The sequence below is a fragment of the Mesocricetus auratus genome, unplaced genomic scaffold, assembly GCF_017639785.1.
Source record: "Mesocricetus auratus isolate SY011 unplaced genomic scaffold, BCM_Maur_2.0 Super-Scaffold_100013, whole genome shotgun sequence".
Classification (NCBI taxonomy): Eukaryota; Metazoa; Chordata; class Mammalia; order Rodentia; family Cricetidae; genus Mesocricetus; species Mesocricetus auratus.
Genome location: NW_024429196.1, coordinates 6,315,908 through 6,331,335, shown reverse-complemented (window position 1 = coordinate 6,331,335; position 15,428 = coordinate 6,315,908). Strand labels below are relative to the sequence as shown.

General features: G+C 46.4%; 2 protein-coding genes across 4 annotated transcripts in view; one reads left to right on the top strand and one right to left on the bottom strand.

Annotated features, from left to right (window-relative positions):
• Positions 1–1,602: 1,602 nt before the first annotated feature.
• CUNH1orf131 (chromosome unknown C1orf131 homolog) lies at positions 1,603–13,446 on the bottom strand. The gene is made up of 7 exons (XM_005064683.4): positions 13,313–13,446; positions 11,245–11,588; positions 4,128–4,184; positions 3,389–3,484; positions 3,178–3,264; positions 2,751–2,803; positions 1,603–2,017 (listed from the first exon to the last, which is right to left on the bottom strand). The coding sequence occupies exons 1-7, from the start codon at positions 13,398–13,400 to the stop codon at positions 1,885–1,887; spliced, it is 858 nt and encodes a 285-aa protein (XP_005064740.1). The 5' UTR covers positions 13,401–13,446; the 3' UTR covers positions 1,603–1,884.
• Positions 13,447–13,594: 148 nt separating this feature from the next.
• The window catches only part of Gnpat (glyceronephosphate O-acyltransferase), a 30,168-nt gene continuing 28,334 nt past the window's right edge, over positions 13,595–15,428 (top strand). For 2 of the 3 annotated variants that reach the window (XR_001197129.3, XM_005064684.4), the window contains exon 1: positions 13,595–13,734. Coding sequence is in view for 2 of the 3 variants with exons in the window: in XM_005064684.4 (XP_005064741.1) it covers positions 13,660–13,734 (75 nt within the window). In the remaining variant the exon portion in view is untranslated. The remainder of the gene's footprint in view (positions 13,735–15,428) is intronic. The other variant, XM_021230592.2, reaches the window with a different exon arrangement.

The following is a 15,428-nucleotide window of genomic DNA, read 5'->3' as shown; positions in this document are numbered from 1 at the left end:
CCTGTGTAGGGTACTACCTGTATCATGTGTTCTGCACAGCTGCATGGACTGAACTCTGAAGAGGTACACTGAAGCCAGGCCCCATACTTGGTGGCTAGAGCAAGAACTCAGACATGACCTGCTTCACTTAGCATGACTTCCTGATGATTACTTCCTTGTAGTTCAGTCCTTCTCAATCATCCTAATGCTGCGACACTTTAACACAGTGCAATTCCTTATGTTGTGGTGACCCCCAACCATAAAATTATTTTGTTGCTACTTAACTCTAACCTTGCTACTGTTAAGAATCAGGATGCAAATATCTGATATGTGAAAGGTTGAGAACCACTGCTGTAGTTAACCTTGCTGGAGGAGACCTCACCAGGGGGCTTCATCCAGATCACCAATTTAAGCTTCACCTGTACCTGGAATACAGAGCTGTTTGTGGATCACTCTGCCTTCAAACCTCTTGGGTGTTTCTAGACTGCTCAGCGGTCAGCAAGCTGAGCTTTAAGTATTTATGCAATATAGTTCTCTGCTTTTTGTTAAGTGTTGAGCATAAATATTTACACAGTAAATTAAAAAGCAGAAACTAGACCCAGTCATTTTTACTAGGAATCTGCTTGGCTCTGGTTCAAGCTGGCAGAGTCCTCAGCTGTCTAAGCCCCACTGGCTCATGGAGGTAGAACTCTACCTCCCCCAGGCTCTCCTTGAAAAGATGGCGTCAACTGATCCAATGCCCCCTTTAACTGTAAATCTTCTAAGATTTACTTTCCTAGTGTTGTCACATTTAAGATCCTCTAAACTAGGACTGGTGAGATGGCTCAGTGGGTGAAGGTGCTTTCTGCCAAGCCTGACAACCCAAATTCAATTTCTGGGACCCTCATTGTGGCCCCCTGAAACTCTGTCCTATGACTTCCACACAAACACCTTGGCATAAGTGCCCTAATGTAGGTACAAAATAAACCTTAAAAACATCATTTGAGCTGGGCGTTGGTGGCGCACGCTTTTAATCCCAGCACTCGGGAGGCAGAGGCAGGCAGATCTCTGTGAGTTCCAGGCCACCCTGGTCTACAGAGCAAGTTCCAGGACAGCTTCCAAAACAATACAGAGAAACCCTGTCTCAACACCCCCCCCAAAAAAAACAAACAAAAACAAAAACAAAAAAAAAGTCATTTGAAAAATCTGACACTGGATTCCATCTGAGTTGGTTTGGCGATGCTTTCAGAGTCACCTGAGTGCCTGCTGGCAATGATGTGTAAGTTTCCAAACCCATAGCACTGCTTGCTGGACAAGGAGCCAAACTCTCAAGGTGGGAAATACCAGAATTGTTCTTCTCACTGAAGCTTTTCCTTTAATTCACCTCACTCTCTGAGAAGATGCTGACCCAGGCAGGGACAACACCACTGTAAACACGGCCTTGTGAGGTCACAGTTCCAAGTATGTGTGGGAAACCAGTCAGAACTGTCCGTGTGTTGCTTAACATATACTACAGAGGTGTATTTTTGGAAATTCTTACAAAGTAGATTTCACACACATAGCAGGCTGACAATAGAACTGCTTGCCCACAAAATCAGCAAATGATAAGAGTTCTTAGTTCTTTCATGACACAGTACACTGTCATTAAAAGCCCAAAAGGCACTTTAATCTCAGTCACAAACACTCGTGAGACAGTAAAATTGTGAAAAAGTGGACTTCAACCAAGTTGCTGACACTAGTAACCAGAGACAGGAGTGGAGCCTGGGCACTGGGAGGCGTCCGGCAGGGTCACCACCCTGTGTATCAGTCTTGCTCCTCAAATGAGAAAAGATCCTGTGGAACATGAAAGAGCAGCCTGCAGTTTGGTGGTGTCCTGGGTCAGCACTGTCACTTGTTCCCACTCCTCTCTGGTGCTGACAAAGCACATCATTTAGCTACCCTGGAAGAATTTATTTTCTTGATATCTGTGGGGCTTAGAATCAATGTCCCATTTCTGAATTTTCCAACTTGTCCAACTCGACCATTTGACAAAATGCTGGGAGCCGACTTCTTGGATCTCCTGTGTTGAGGGTAAGAAAAAGGTGCCACACAGTTAGAGTAAGCAGGATCACAGCCTGCGGCCTTCTCTTCTTGTGCAGGACCCACCACAACTGCACTGTTCTCTTGCTGCAGGAAGGCGTGAAACACCATTTCCAGGGTGACTCTTCCTCCCTGCTCAGTTCCTGACAGACATCACCTCCTTAAAGTGACCTCCAGCTCACCCCCCAGCAATGTCTCCAAGCTCCAATGCATCGTCATCAATTTATGTTTTCACAGTTGGATGCTTCCTTTACTGCCACGCCCCTTGCCATCCTGGTGTGACTACTCCTGGGCACCAACATTTACCTGGCACACAGTGGCTACTCAGTTGACAAAGACACTGTTGTGAGAAAGGGTTAAGATGAAAAGCCCAGTGTGGAGTGCCCAGAGGAGAGGGGAATCCTCACCCAAAGCTGAGACAAGTACCAGGCCCCTTGCCTGCTATTTCCACTGTGAGTGTGCTGCACGTCAGGCCAGCCCCGCCAACCTCAGCTCTCATGAGTCACTGGAAGTGTCTAGTCTTTGATAATAGAGACCAGAGAAGATGCTGGATTCAGTCTCATGCAGTTGGCTGATTTGGGGCAGTTTCCTAATCTATCCCGTTTAAAGGCTCAAACCTGAGAGGGCTCGGGTGCCGCACACACTCAAGGCACCGTGAGGGAATCAAGCACAGGCTTGGCTAGTGACAACCAGCATTGGTGGCCGCTACTCACCTGTCCTCCTGAACTTTCCTCTTCTTTTTCTTGAAAATGTCTGTGTCCCGAGCCTAAATTAACATTTAGGACAAAGTGTCAGTAATGGATAGTGAACACTGAAAAACAGGGCAATAAGTTAGTGATAGAAGGCCATATGAATGTCATTTACTGGGCACATGCTGGGCACTCAGCAGACAATGTGGCAATGATAATGACCTTTCGCCTCAAAGCCTGCCCCATCTCACCCATGGCCAGGCCAGATGCCTCAGCTGGCCTGATAACGCTCAGCTGATACACTGGGGCAGGGAAGGAGGGTTCATTAGGCAATGCTGGTGTCTGGTGTCCTGACTGCTTGGCAAGCTATGACTGCCAGCATGCCAGCCATGAGGCAGTCCTGTCTCCCCCACCTGATTAACAGAGTAAAGTGCAGAAACATCACACCCACCACTTTCTTTTCTTCTTCCAGTGCTGCCCTTTTCTCTTTGATTTGTTCCTGTAAAACCTTGTAATTCACGTAACTGTTTTTGGGAGGCTGAAAGGAAAGAATAAAGGCACATCATCAGTTTTTCTCATACAAATAAAAGGGCAGTCCCAGTGCCCGTGTGCTGCCCCCGCCCCCCCCCCCCCCCGACTGGTCACAGTAGGCAACTCCTCACCTTAGCCCCCAGCATGATAGCCCGCTCCCGTTCCAGGACTCTCTCTTTTCCTTTGCCGTAGCCTGTGATCCCAAAGCGGTGTACTTCCAGACGAGCCTGTTGACCCACAACAGTCAGACCGCAGCACCCAACAACTCCCCAGCAGCTTCCAGCCCCACTGCCCCACAGCTGTGGCACAGCAGTGTTGTCTTGGCTGAGGAAGCACCAGCAGGCTCTCGAACCATTGCTCTCTCAGTGTCTCCTCCTTGTTTAATCCCACAGCTGAAGCAATGGATTGTCTCTGCATGAATTAGTTAGTGACAGTGCTGGGATTCAGGTAGCAATTAGTACTCAGTACTGCGACTGGATGCTCTCCATCAAGACAGTGCCAGAGGGGCAGCCACTTAGACAAAAGCGCCTCTCCAAACATGCTGTCCACACGCAAAAGCTGACACAGTAGATCAAACACAGCTGTTTTCTGAAGAGGAAGTCACCAGTACCTACTCTCAGTTGCCGTGTGACTTCCTACTGTCCTTCTGTCAGGCATCTTAGAAACCTGCTGCACTGTGGACACATGTTCCCATCTTTCTGACTTGCTACCGCATCACTGGCCATTGTGTTGCAACCCTGTGCTACTCAGCAGGTCAGTCATGTGAACACTGTGAGCCTTGAGACAAGACAGGTGCTGTGCGAAAGCTGTCAGTTCATAACAAACAATGCAACCTTAAAAAGGAACTAAAAACTACTTCAAAATGCTTACCTTTTCTAGGTTAAATTCTTGAATACCCACATCTTTTTCAAGGGCCTTTGTTTTATTCTGCAGAGAAAACAAATCCTTGTTGGAAACTACCAATTAGCCAAGTATAGTAGCTCACACCTTTAATCCAAGGAGAAAAGAGGCAGGGAAGTGGCTACAAATGTGAGGCCAGCCTGGGCTACATCCTGAAACCTTGTCTCAAAACAAACAACCCAACATCTCTGTGTGTGTGTATATATATTTATATATATATATAAAGCAAAACAACATCCCCAGCCCCCAGCCCCCATAACAAGCATTGGCAAGGACGTCAAGAAACTGAAACCCTTATACACACTGTAGGCAAAAATGCTAAAGGTGCAGCTGCTATGGACAAGGTGTGGCATTTCCTAGGAACAGTAAAAGCAGAGTGGGGCACATAATCCAGTAGTTCTGCCCTGGAGGGGCTTCCGGAAGTATCTGTACACCAAAGTCACAGTGGCAGTGTTCACAACAGCTAAAACACAAGGGCAACCCTGATGTCTACCCACAGATGAACAGCTTAGGTTTATGCTCAGCCTCTAAAAGTGAGGCATTTCTAGGTTGAGGTATAGTTCAGTAGAAGAGTGCTAATCTAGCAAGCATAAGTCAACACCACAAAAAATCAATCAAAGAGCAGAATTCTGATGCATATTGTGTCACAGACGAACAGGAGGGCACTGTGATACAAGCCAGTTACAGAGGGCAAGTAGTAACCCCATCCCACAAGGGGCATTGTCACTTAAGAGAGAAAGCAGAACAGAGGTGTTGGGCTGGAATGGGGACAGCTGCAGGAGGAAGACACTTTGAAGATGGTGGGTGGCGATGGCTGCTCACCAGTCATAAGTTATGTACCAAGCTCTGTTATGTCATGTGTGTTTCATCACAAAGAAAAACTGTAAAAGAAGCCTTGAAGCCAGCTCACACATCTAAGTATCAATCCCACATGCTGCCAAAATCTTTACAAGCACTCTGCAGAGAAGAGGTGGAGAGCATGCTTTTGTTTTTAAATGTTTTTGTTGTTTTATGTGTGCCTAATGCATGTATGTGCACCATGTGGGCACAGGAAGCAGTTGGAAGAGATGCTATCTACCCTAGGAATGGAGTTACAGATGGCTGTGAGCTGGGAACTGAACCCAGGTCCTCTGCAAGAGCAGTGAGTTACTGCTCTTACATCTCTTCCACTCCAAGAGCAGGTACTTGAAGGACTCAAGGCTTTAGGGGAAGATGAAACAAGAAAAAGCAAAGAAACACCTGTCTTTCATGGACCAGACAGAAAGTTCTGCTTGGCAAGAAGCTGGGCAAAGTACTGACGTCTAAGCAGGGGTTTGAAATCACTGCCTCTATGTTCTTTCTTTCCCAGCTCCCTTCCCATATGCTAGAATGACAGTTCTCTGAGAAGCATCAGCTTCCTGGCTATGGTGAAGCTTTAGTTCCTAACTGCTGGTGACACTGTTGTTACAAAGGCTTTCAAGATTATGGCTTCTAAGTCACACCCCCTGGCTGTGGCTTCAAGTCTACAGGACTCTCTAGATGCTTGCAACTTTAAGTAGACTATTGTCAAAGACAAAGACATTTGGCCAACAGTAGTCACCATCCAATTCCAGGCTCCATCTGTCACAGCAGCAAGAGAGTTGTAAATTCCATAAACCTCTAAAAAAGATGTTGTGCCACATGGGGGCCAATGGTGACAACCAGAGTGGCTGTCCTGCTTTCTCAGGGCACAATCCCTGCTCTGCATAGCAAGGATATCCAATCACAATGCAAACCTCATGTCCCTGCTTTCTTCTCCATATAGGAACTGGGTTCCAGGCTCAGTGAACCAGTCTGTGGGCTAGCTGACTTGCCCCAAAGCATTTTCTTCTGTGTTGCTTGGATTTAAAATAGAAAAAAATTGCCAGGTGTTTTTGAACACATCTTTAATCCCAGCACTTGGGAGGCAGAGACAGGAGGATCTCTGTTAGTTCAAGGCCAGCCTGGTTTAGACAGGAGTTCTAGGATAGCCAGAGCTACATAGTGAGACACTGTCTTGAAAAACATAAAACAAAGCCCCTCTCCCACCCAAAGAAAAGAAAATGTTATTAGTGGGCTAATGAGATGAATCAGCTTTGGGTAAAGGCACTTTCCACAAAGCCTAATAACTTGAATTTATTCAGTGGGTCCAACATGGTAGAAGGAAGGAACTGAATCCTATAGGTTGTCTGTCCTCTGACTAGGGCACCAACCACCCTGTGGACAAACAAATAAAATGTAATGAAAAAAACTAGGTAGACAAACTTTTGATTATTAATTAGAGAGAGTGGGTAAGTAAACCCTTTTCTTTTCAAATGAAGGCAGTTGTAAAAATACTAAGGACTTACTCACTTTGGCCAGTGTGAAGTGCCTCAACTAGATGACTCTCTTCCTAAAACCTGGCCTTACCGGAGCTCAGAATGAAGGTGAACTGCATAGCACTCTGCTATCATGGCTATTTGGCAAGAACCTGGGGAGGTGTCTTTAGGTCTGGTGATGCCTCTGGCTCCTCCCACTGGTCTTATCAAAGGCCACAGAACCCAGGTAATTTGTATTCTATCTCCCAAGCAGCAGCTAAGTACATAGTCTGGAAGCCAGAGAGCCTGGGGTCAGAACCTGACTTGTGCTGCTTCAGATCCACAATCCTTTATTTGAATAGCCAGTCAGGGTCAAGTTCTGTTCGCAATACCAAACACTGAGAGGCACAGGACCTTCAGTTAGACTGGAACCCATCAGCACACACCTCCATAACAGCTGGGGGCATATCTCAGAGGAAGAGGCTTGCCTGTGTGTGCAAGGCCCCTCCCTGTTTCATCCCTAGCACCAGGGAAATAAACCACTATCTGTAAAATTCATGTCAAACGGGGGAATCACAAGTGATTTTGGAGAAGTCTTATGAGGTTTGTCTGCAAAACAAATTTGCATTAATTTAAAGAACCAAACAGAACCCTCTCAAGCTGTGCTTACAAGCTCTGAATGGCACATGTGGTACACAGTGTACTTAGCTGCCAACCAATGACATCACCTCACAGGCACCAGGGTCAGTGGGTGGGAACAAGCACCAGCACATGGGAACAATGGCAGTTCCTTTTGGCAGAGGAGGAGATGAGGACACAGGGTTCCCTTCTCTTCCAGCTTTCATTCCTCTTTTCTGTCCCCACATTTTTGTTCTGAAACTGGGTCTCTCTATGTAGCCCAGGCTGTCCTTGAACTGATAGGGATCTGCCTAAAGGTGGGACTGAATGTGAGCACAACCATGCCCTGCTTTGGTCCCTTTTTGGTTAGACCATTAAGGAGCCTGAGACTCAGAGTAGTGACAGTGGAGGCTGAGTAGCTTGAGGGAAGTGACAGGGACAACCCCACTGACACTGCCCTAAGAGCCAAGTGCCACCTGAATGGCTTCAGGCTATCTGACATACTGCTTAGAAGCCCAAGAATGTCCTTCCTCTCAGGAAGCTGCACTCCCATTAGCAAAACAGTTCTTTCATTTGCTTCTCGAGCCCCAGGCTAGGCCACCCCATTTCAAACCCATCCAGGGTCATAGCTACCCACATACTGAACTGATTTTTGCTTTGTTTTGTTTTGATTAGAAGGACCTCATCATGAAGTTCAGGCTGGCCTGGAAGTCTTGTCGGTTTTGTTTGTAACCCTGGCTGGCTTGCCTTCATGGTAATCCTCCTGAGCTCAGGGATTATAGAAATAAGACATCATACCTGGCTGTCTTCATGTACTTTAAAGTACAAAATCCCACAGTGCCTCTAAGACCTGGGAAGGGCTGGCTTCCCCAGCTTCTGTGCACCATCTCATGCCGCTGTCCCCTCTGTCCTACTCCTGCTGGCCTTCCAGCTCTCTGAATTAGTCAGACACCTTGCACCCACAGGGGTTGGCAAGGCTGTTTCTCCTGCTTAAGTGGCTCTCTTCTTCCCCTCCAACCACTATTTAATACTGAGCTCAGGCAGGTTCTTACTCCCTGACTACTCTACCTAGGCTCTACCTATTTCTCTCAGCACCCGATTTGTTTCTGTGTTTGCAACTCTTTACATTTATAACTTTATAACCACGGTAGACAGTACAGCATTCACACATTCCACTGCTGGTCTCTATCGACAGCCAGGTAGCAGGCGCACAATAACTTGTAGAATAAAGAATCGCTTTTCTAAGTTTACTGTGAAAGGATTTCTGAAATGGTGCCATGTTCCCAGACAAGCCCATTAAGCCTGTGACGATGCACAACACAGCCTCATTGTAGAATTCATGACTTGGATCTAAGTTCTGGGGGAAAGGTCATTTTCAGGGTTTAGGTAGGGCCAGACAGTTGGACTATTTCCAAAATTCACTACTACCTCTTCTTTCTCAAGTTCCCCAATCCCATGAGTGTCTAATGGAGTTTATCATCAGTCATTTTCTCTGCCACCTGCCTTTTGGAATGTCTTATGATTGTGTCCCTGCTTTGAGAGAACAAGGCCCGCTGGGCGGTGGTGGTGCACGCCTTTAATCCCAGCACTCGGGAGGCAGAGGCAGGCGGATCTCTGTGAGTTCAAGGCCGGGCTGGACCGATAGCCTCCAAAACAATACAGAGAAACCCTGTCTCGTAAAAAAAAAAAAAAAAAAAAAAAAAACCAAAAAGAAAAAAAGCAAAAAAAAAAAAAAAAAAAGCAGGGCACTGGTGGCGCACGCCTTTAATCCCAGCACTCGGGAGGCAGAGGCAGGCGGATCTCTGTGAGTTCGAGACCAGCCTGGACTACCAAGCGAGTTCCAGGACAGTTTCCAAGACAATACAGAGAAACCCTGTCTCAAAAAAACCAAAAAAAAAAAAAAAAAAAAAAAAAAAAGAGAGAACAAGGCCCAACTCGACAGCTTGACAGCCTGCAGCCATTCTATTACTGAGCAATGAGGAAACCCAGGCTCACACAATGCCAACTCTTTTGTCCATTCTATTAATAGGAAAACTTTCCACTCTAAAAAGAAGGGCAAGAGTGAACACAAGAAATTGGGTCCTGGAACACTTGAGGCAGGGAGAAAGGGTACAGAGATAGGTCACGTTAGTTTTGAAACCTGGTTAACACTGGAAATAATGCTTTCCTCCCTTCCTACACTATGGCACAACATAAAAGACAGATTCTTTTGGCTTCTAAAGTAAAAGGAGATGGCCAAGGGCCATTCCTTGGCCCACCTATGATAGTCCCAGTACTAATTACTGATGCATGAGTGGGAAGTTGACCTAGAATCCTAAAGTGAGAGCAGGTATGACTGATTGCAGCCCGGTGTCCTAATAATCTGAGGAAGTGCTGGGAGCACTAGGTATGAAATGGCATTTAAATTCAAAAGCACTAATGGATTTGTTTGTGTTTGCAATACTGGGTAAGGAACCCAGGACCTCCTGCATGCTAGGCAAGGGCTATATCACTGAACCTCTCAGTCCAAGGAATGCTGTTTAAAACAATAAGAATGAAGCAAAAGTTGGCATTAACATACATTCACATAGCCATAAAGAATAATGTTGAATTGAAGCTATCAAAAAGATAATGGCCATGACCTAATCTCAGAAATCTGTCTATGGAACCGTATCTGGAAAAATGATCTTTTTTGTTTGTTTGTTTTGAGACAGGGTTTCTCTGTACGTTTGGAGACTGTCCTGGAACTCACTTTGAACACCAGACTGGCCTCAAACTCACAGAAATCTGCCTGCCTCTGCCTCCCACGTGCTGGGATTAAAAGCGTGCCCTACCACTACCAGGCAAAGAAAAATGATGTTAAGAGTGCAAGGCTCTCTAGAATAGAGGAGCACCCTGGATTTAGGGGAAGCCCTAAACCAATGATAGGTGCCCTGAGAGCAAGAGTGAGGTACATGAACTATGGGCTTAGGCCCATGGGACTAGCATGTAGAAGCAAGTCAGAGACTACAGTTATAACACCAAGAGTCATGGGGTGCATGGGGCCACCCTGGCCACAGGTCTAGAAGGCTTCTCTATTCCTAGAGTCCTTGGAGGGAACATGGCCCTACCATACTTGGCTTTGGAATTCAGGTCTCTACAACTACAAGACTAATAATTCTCTATTGCTTTGAGGTACTATGTGGTAATTTCTAACAGCTGCCTTAAGAAAATGACACAATCCCATTTTCTGTTTTTGATAGGTAAGGGTAAAGGTTTATGGGACATGAGGAAGGCTAAAGAATGGCATATATCTGAATTTTAGCAAAGAATTTGAAAAAAAAACCATTAGTATATTCTTGTTGCAAGGAAATGGGGGTAGGGGAGAAGACAATTTGTAGGAGTAGCCACTTCACCAAAACAAACTGAATTTGGGGTAACATTTACAGTTATCTGAAGGAGAGTGCTGCACAGGAAAATAAAATTACTTTTTACTAGATTTTGAGTTCATGGAGCAAGAGTTGGTGTACATTTTGGTCAGCACTATGTCCTAAGATAGTGGCGGGCACACAACGGGAATGGCAGAGAGAAAACTGGTTTTCTTCTGAGCACTAACAACCAAAAGGCTTATTAAATAGGAAAGGTTAGCTAAGCAGGCCTGGGTTTATCAAGACCTGGAACCCTTTCTTTTGTGGAGATCAGGGGCTCACTATGTAACCCAAGCTGACCTAGAACTCACTGTATAGACCAGGCTGGCCCTGAATTCATAGAGACCCAACTGCTTCTGTCTCCTCCCAAGCACTGGGATTAAAAGTGTAAGTCACCGTGCCTAGCAAACCCTGAAACTCTTAAGACGGTCTTGGATTCTTTATTTGCAGCTGGCTACCTCCCAAGCACTGAGCAATTAATACTCTGCTGACCAGAATGTTTCTGTATACCTGAGGCCTCAAGGTACTAACATCCTAAGTTTACCTAATATTCATGATTTATGGTCAGTGCTCAGCTTGCTCTGGGCCATTGGGTTTGGGAACTCTGGTTGGTCGGTCAGTTAGCCAGTCAGTCAGTCAGTCAGTCTAAGATGGCTAAGAACCAAGTGCTGAGTCCTGTGAGTCATTTACCAAATGTTGGGGCCTGAAGGTAGCCTTGGTGTCCCAGTTACAGTCTATGGTCACCTAAAGCACCCTTACCACACAGGTACAGACCAGCTGACACATTACCTTTGTGTGTTCATCTTGATCTGACTTTGGTTTTCTTTTTCTGCTTTTGCTTTGAAACTGGACCACTTCCACTAGCTTGCTGCTGTTCTTTAGGGGAGAGAGCGGTACTGCAGTAGTAGCAGGGACTTCCGGTCCTGAAGGGGGAGCTGAGGGGACAGCAGGAACAGAGTGTAGCTCTTCTTTGAGTTCCTTGAAAAAGCTGGAAGCATTCTTCTTCGGGCCTCTCACAAGGGATCCAGGCAGGGGAAGCGGCTCTGCTGTCTCATGTGCTATCGCCTCCACACCTGTCTTTTTTTCTCTCTTCTTTCTGATCCTTTTAGACTCAGTCTCACCTTCTGTCTCTCCTGTTTGTTTCAACATTAAAAAAAAAAATTAAAAGGCAGTTCGGATAGTTAACACCAATACCAAATGAATGTCACTGTGCATATGGCTCAGACACGGCATCCATCTATAAAAATAAAGAAACAAAGTGTCTGGGGCCAGAGTGCTTGCTGCCAGGCCTGATGACTTAGGTTGATCCCCAGGACCAACAAGGAAGCAAAGAACTGATACTCATATGTTGTTTTCTTATTTCGACATGCTAGGGGTGATAACATCCACCCATACAAATATCCCCTCCACACATAATAAGTAAATGTAACTTGAAAGGTAAAAACACAACTTAAAAAAAAAAAGAAACAATTTGTTTTTCAAGTAAGGTGGGTTTTTGCACAATTTTAAGAAATCAAAATGCTGTCTTTCTTGCCTAGGTAGCTGTATATCTATCCCTGACCTGTATTAATACAACTGCTTTAGCCCTCACACTTGCTCCTTACATAGTGGCATCAAAGTCATATTTCCCAGGGCTGTAACCCACAGGTCACCCACTCAGTTGTACTAAAAACATTTGCCTCTACACAAGTATTTCTTTTTACCACATTGCAGGGTAACAAGTACAGGTCCCAGTTTTCCTGTTTCTTTCAGTTATGAATTAAGTAGAACCCAGGAAAACTGCCTTAATTTTTTTTTTTTTTTTAACGAGACAGGGCTTCTCTGTATTGTTTTGGAGGCTGTCGGTCAAGCCCGGCCTCGAACTCACAGAGATCCGCCTGCCTCTGCCTCCCGAGTGCTGGGATTAAAGGCGTGCGCCACCACCGCCCATCGAAAACTGCCTTAATTTAAACACCTTTACTTTCTACTTAATTTCTCATCTTCTGTTTGTTTCCTCTGCTCAGACTCTCAACAGAGACCTGGAATTTGAACCAGAATTCTAGGCCTCGTTACTGACCTACAGCATGAGCACAGGAGCTTTCTAAACATCAGCTGAGTACTCACTAAATGTGTCCTTGGAGACAATTTAACTCTGGCATATAAAAACAAGTTCGGCCATTGGAGCAACTAACAATGAACTCCAGCATATGTGGACACAAATTCCATTTAGGATTTTAAAAATTAGTCCTCAGACTTGTGAAAGTCGGAGGCCAAGTCTTGTCTGCCTTCCACTTCGTGGGCAGAGAACCTGCACAGGACAAGGCAAACCCGTGAAAAACGTGATTATCAGGCCCTAGGACTAATACCCGAGCTATGAAGGGCAATCTCTAACAAGCTCGGTTAGCCTCTGGTGCTTGTAACACAGGGATCAATGTAGGGGTATATAAGGGCTGCTCTCACAGTTAATGGGGGAACCCACAAGAGCACGTACACCTGGTAGTTCTTCCACATTCTAAGTTATTTTTTAACCGTATAAGTGAGCTTAGATTTTGAGTAAGCGCTCTAAAACATAACAAAGTGTTTGCAACGAGTGTGGTTCTCAAAGTCGGGCAATCTATGAGTTCTTCAGCCTGCGAGTGACTGTCCTTTTGCCAAAGTGCCAGACAATTGCCTGTCTTTAGTAACACGCTCTGATTTTTCTTCCCCGCACACTGAGAAAGAGGCAAGATGTGGGTGAGAAGGTCTCAGAGCGGGAGATGCCGCAGGGGTAAGTAAGGCCAGCCGGCACGGCGCCAGGAGATCGGGTGGCCCGCGGTTCTGCCGAGTCTGGGATGTGTTCAGCTGTCCTCGGCCGCCTCCTCTCGAGAGCCATGCTCACCCAGGTCGTAGAGGGTCCTCAGCACGGCATCCAGGAGTGTCTCAGAGCCAGAAGGCTCTGTCGAGTTCGACTCTCGCTCTTCCGCCATAGGAATCTGCACGCATCTCCAAATTCAGCCCACAATCCACCGCGTCCGCTTCCGGCGTTTCTGCGCGTGCTCCACTGAGCTCAGCGCGGCCTCCGTCCTGGCTAAGATGGTGGCGCTCGGGGTCCCGTGCGGTGGCCGTACTGAGTGCCACCGCCCTGGGCGGATTGGAGCCGCCCCGTTCGAAAGAACCGCCCCCAGCCGCTGCACCACAACCGCGTAGCAGACGAGCCCAGGCCCCGCCCGGGACGGCAGCCGCGCCATGGACGTTCCTAACTCTTCCAGCTCCCGCTTCTCGGTCGGCTCTGCCAGCCCCGGCACTCTGCTCCTCTATGCGGTAGGCGCCTGGGGGACTGAGGCCAGGGACTGTGTCTTGGGGAAGGACAGCCACTCCTGAACCCTGTCCCCCAGCCCACGACTCCTGTTTTAGAGAGCGGGTCCTGACGCCCCTCTGTGCAGGATTTGGGTACTTGACTTGGTATCCACAGCAACCATGTGTCTGCGTCTCGGTAAATGTTTCTGCTTTTACAAGTTTCTGTCGATGGTGGCCCCTCTGTCCCTTTCCCCTATCAGGCCTGGAGCCCGGCACACCCGCACGAGGGGCAAACTAGAGGCTCCCTGTCCACCGAGGGTGTGTCTGCAGAGTTCTGCCCCTTGAGAAACCTGCGGGCTGACCTAGCTCGAAAAGACTTGGCTCTTCAGTGGCTCCCGTCTTTTTTTTTTTCTCCCCCTGAAGTATTCTTGGGAGAAAAACATTCGGCTAGAATATGCGAGTAGAGTTTTTAACACTCTAATTGAGGAAGACTTGAAACTTCTGGAAATTATTGTCTCCTGTTAGTTATTTTTCCATAAAAATTGTTGGATAGGACTCCCATTGGCACTGGCTTCACTCCAACTTGCCTCGACACCCCTCTTGCAGAATTACTTCCTCTTCTGGTGGGTTGCTTGGTTTGGTTTCCAACAGAATGTTGGTCTCTTACAATATTCATGAGTTTACAATATCCATTATCAAGGTGAAAGCTTTGTACATCTTCACCCCGTGAGATTGTATAATCCTGGGGGACAATTTCTTTTTACTTTGTGTGTATAAGTGTTTGCCTCCATGTATATATGTGCACCATGTGTGTTCCTGGTGCATCAGAGGCCAGCTCTGAAAATCGAGTTAAAATTGTTGTGACCTGCCACGTGGGTGCTGGGAAGGGAATTGCTCTGATCCCTTTGAGTCATTTCTCCAGCCCTGGAGAAATTTATTTTTAATAGCTTATTTTTGAAACAATCTCCATGGTTTGTATTGTGGTTTGGCACTAGCTATGCAGCCGCAAGGTGTCCTGGACCTTGCAATCCTCATGCCCTAACATCCAGAGAGCCAGGATTACAGGTCTACACCACCACTCTTGACAAATAACGCTTTTAAAAGGATAGTTCCATGGCATGGCAGTTAACACCAGTTTCTGATGTAAGTTCAATGTAGTGTTAGCTCGTGTAGAAATGTCAAAAGAGGGGGGAAAAAACCACAAGAGAGCAAAGCAAACAAACTTCTTGGTTTCTAAGAGAATATTGCTACCTTGAGAATAGGATATCTTTTGGAATGTGGGCAAACTTCTTTCGCTGTCTCTTAAGTTTATATTTATGATTGTTGTGAACTGCTGCTTTAACGTTTATGGCTGGAGTCTCTGTCACTGACTTCACCGCGCAGTTCTTTGGTGGAAATACTTGACCATTGTTTTATAGTTTGTTATTCTAAAGCAGGGAGTTGTTGTGTAGATCCAACTCAAGAAACTCCTTGGCCTTTAAATGGGCTTGTGTGTGGGTTGGAATTTTCCTTGCATGTGTTAATAAAAAGGAGTTAGTTTTTACTTCATCTATGTTTTTTTTTTTTTTTTTGGTTTTTTCGAGACATGGTTTCTCTGTGTAGTTTTGGAGGCTGTCCTGGCACTCGCTCTGTAGACCAGGCTGGCCTCGAACTCACAGAGATCCGCCTGCCTCTGCCTCCCGAGTGCTGGAATTAAAGGCGTGCGCCACCAACGCCCA

What these genes read in the sequence shown, in the direction of transcription:
- CUNH1orf131 (XM_005064683.4), bottom strand. Translation starts at nt 13,400, where the DNA reads ATGGCGGAAGAGCGAGAGTCGAACTCGACAGAGCCTTCTGGCTCTGAG. An exon ending in CTATCATGCTGGGGGCTAAG is followed by an intron (nt 3,265 to 3,388) that starts GTGAGGAGTTGC and finishes CTTTCCTTTCAG; the next exon opens with CCTCCCAAAAACAGTTACGT. An exon ending in AGGAAAGTTCAGGAGGACAG is followed by an intron (nt 2,018 to 2,750) that starts GTGAGTAGCGGC and finishes CCCTCAACACAG; the next exon opens with GAGATCCAAGAAGTCGGCTC.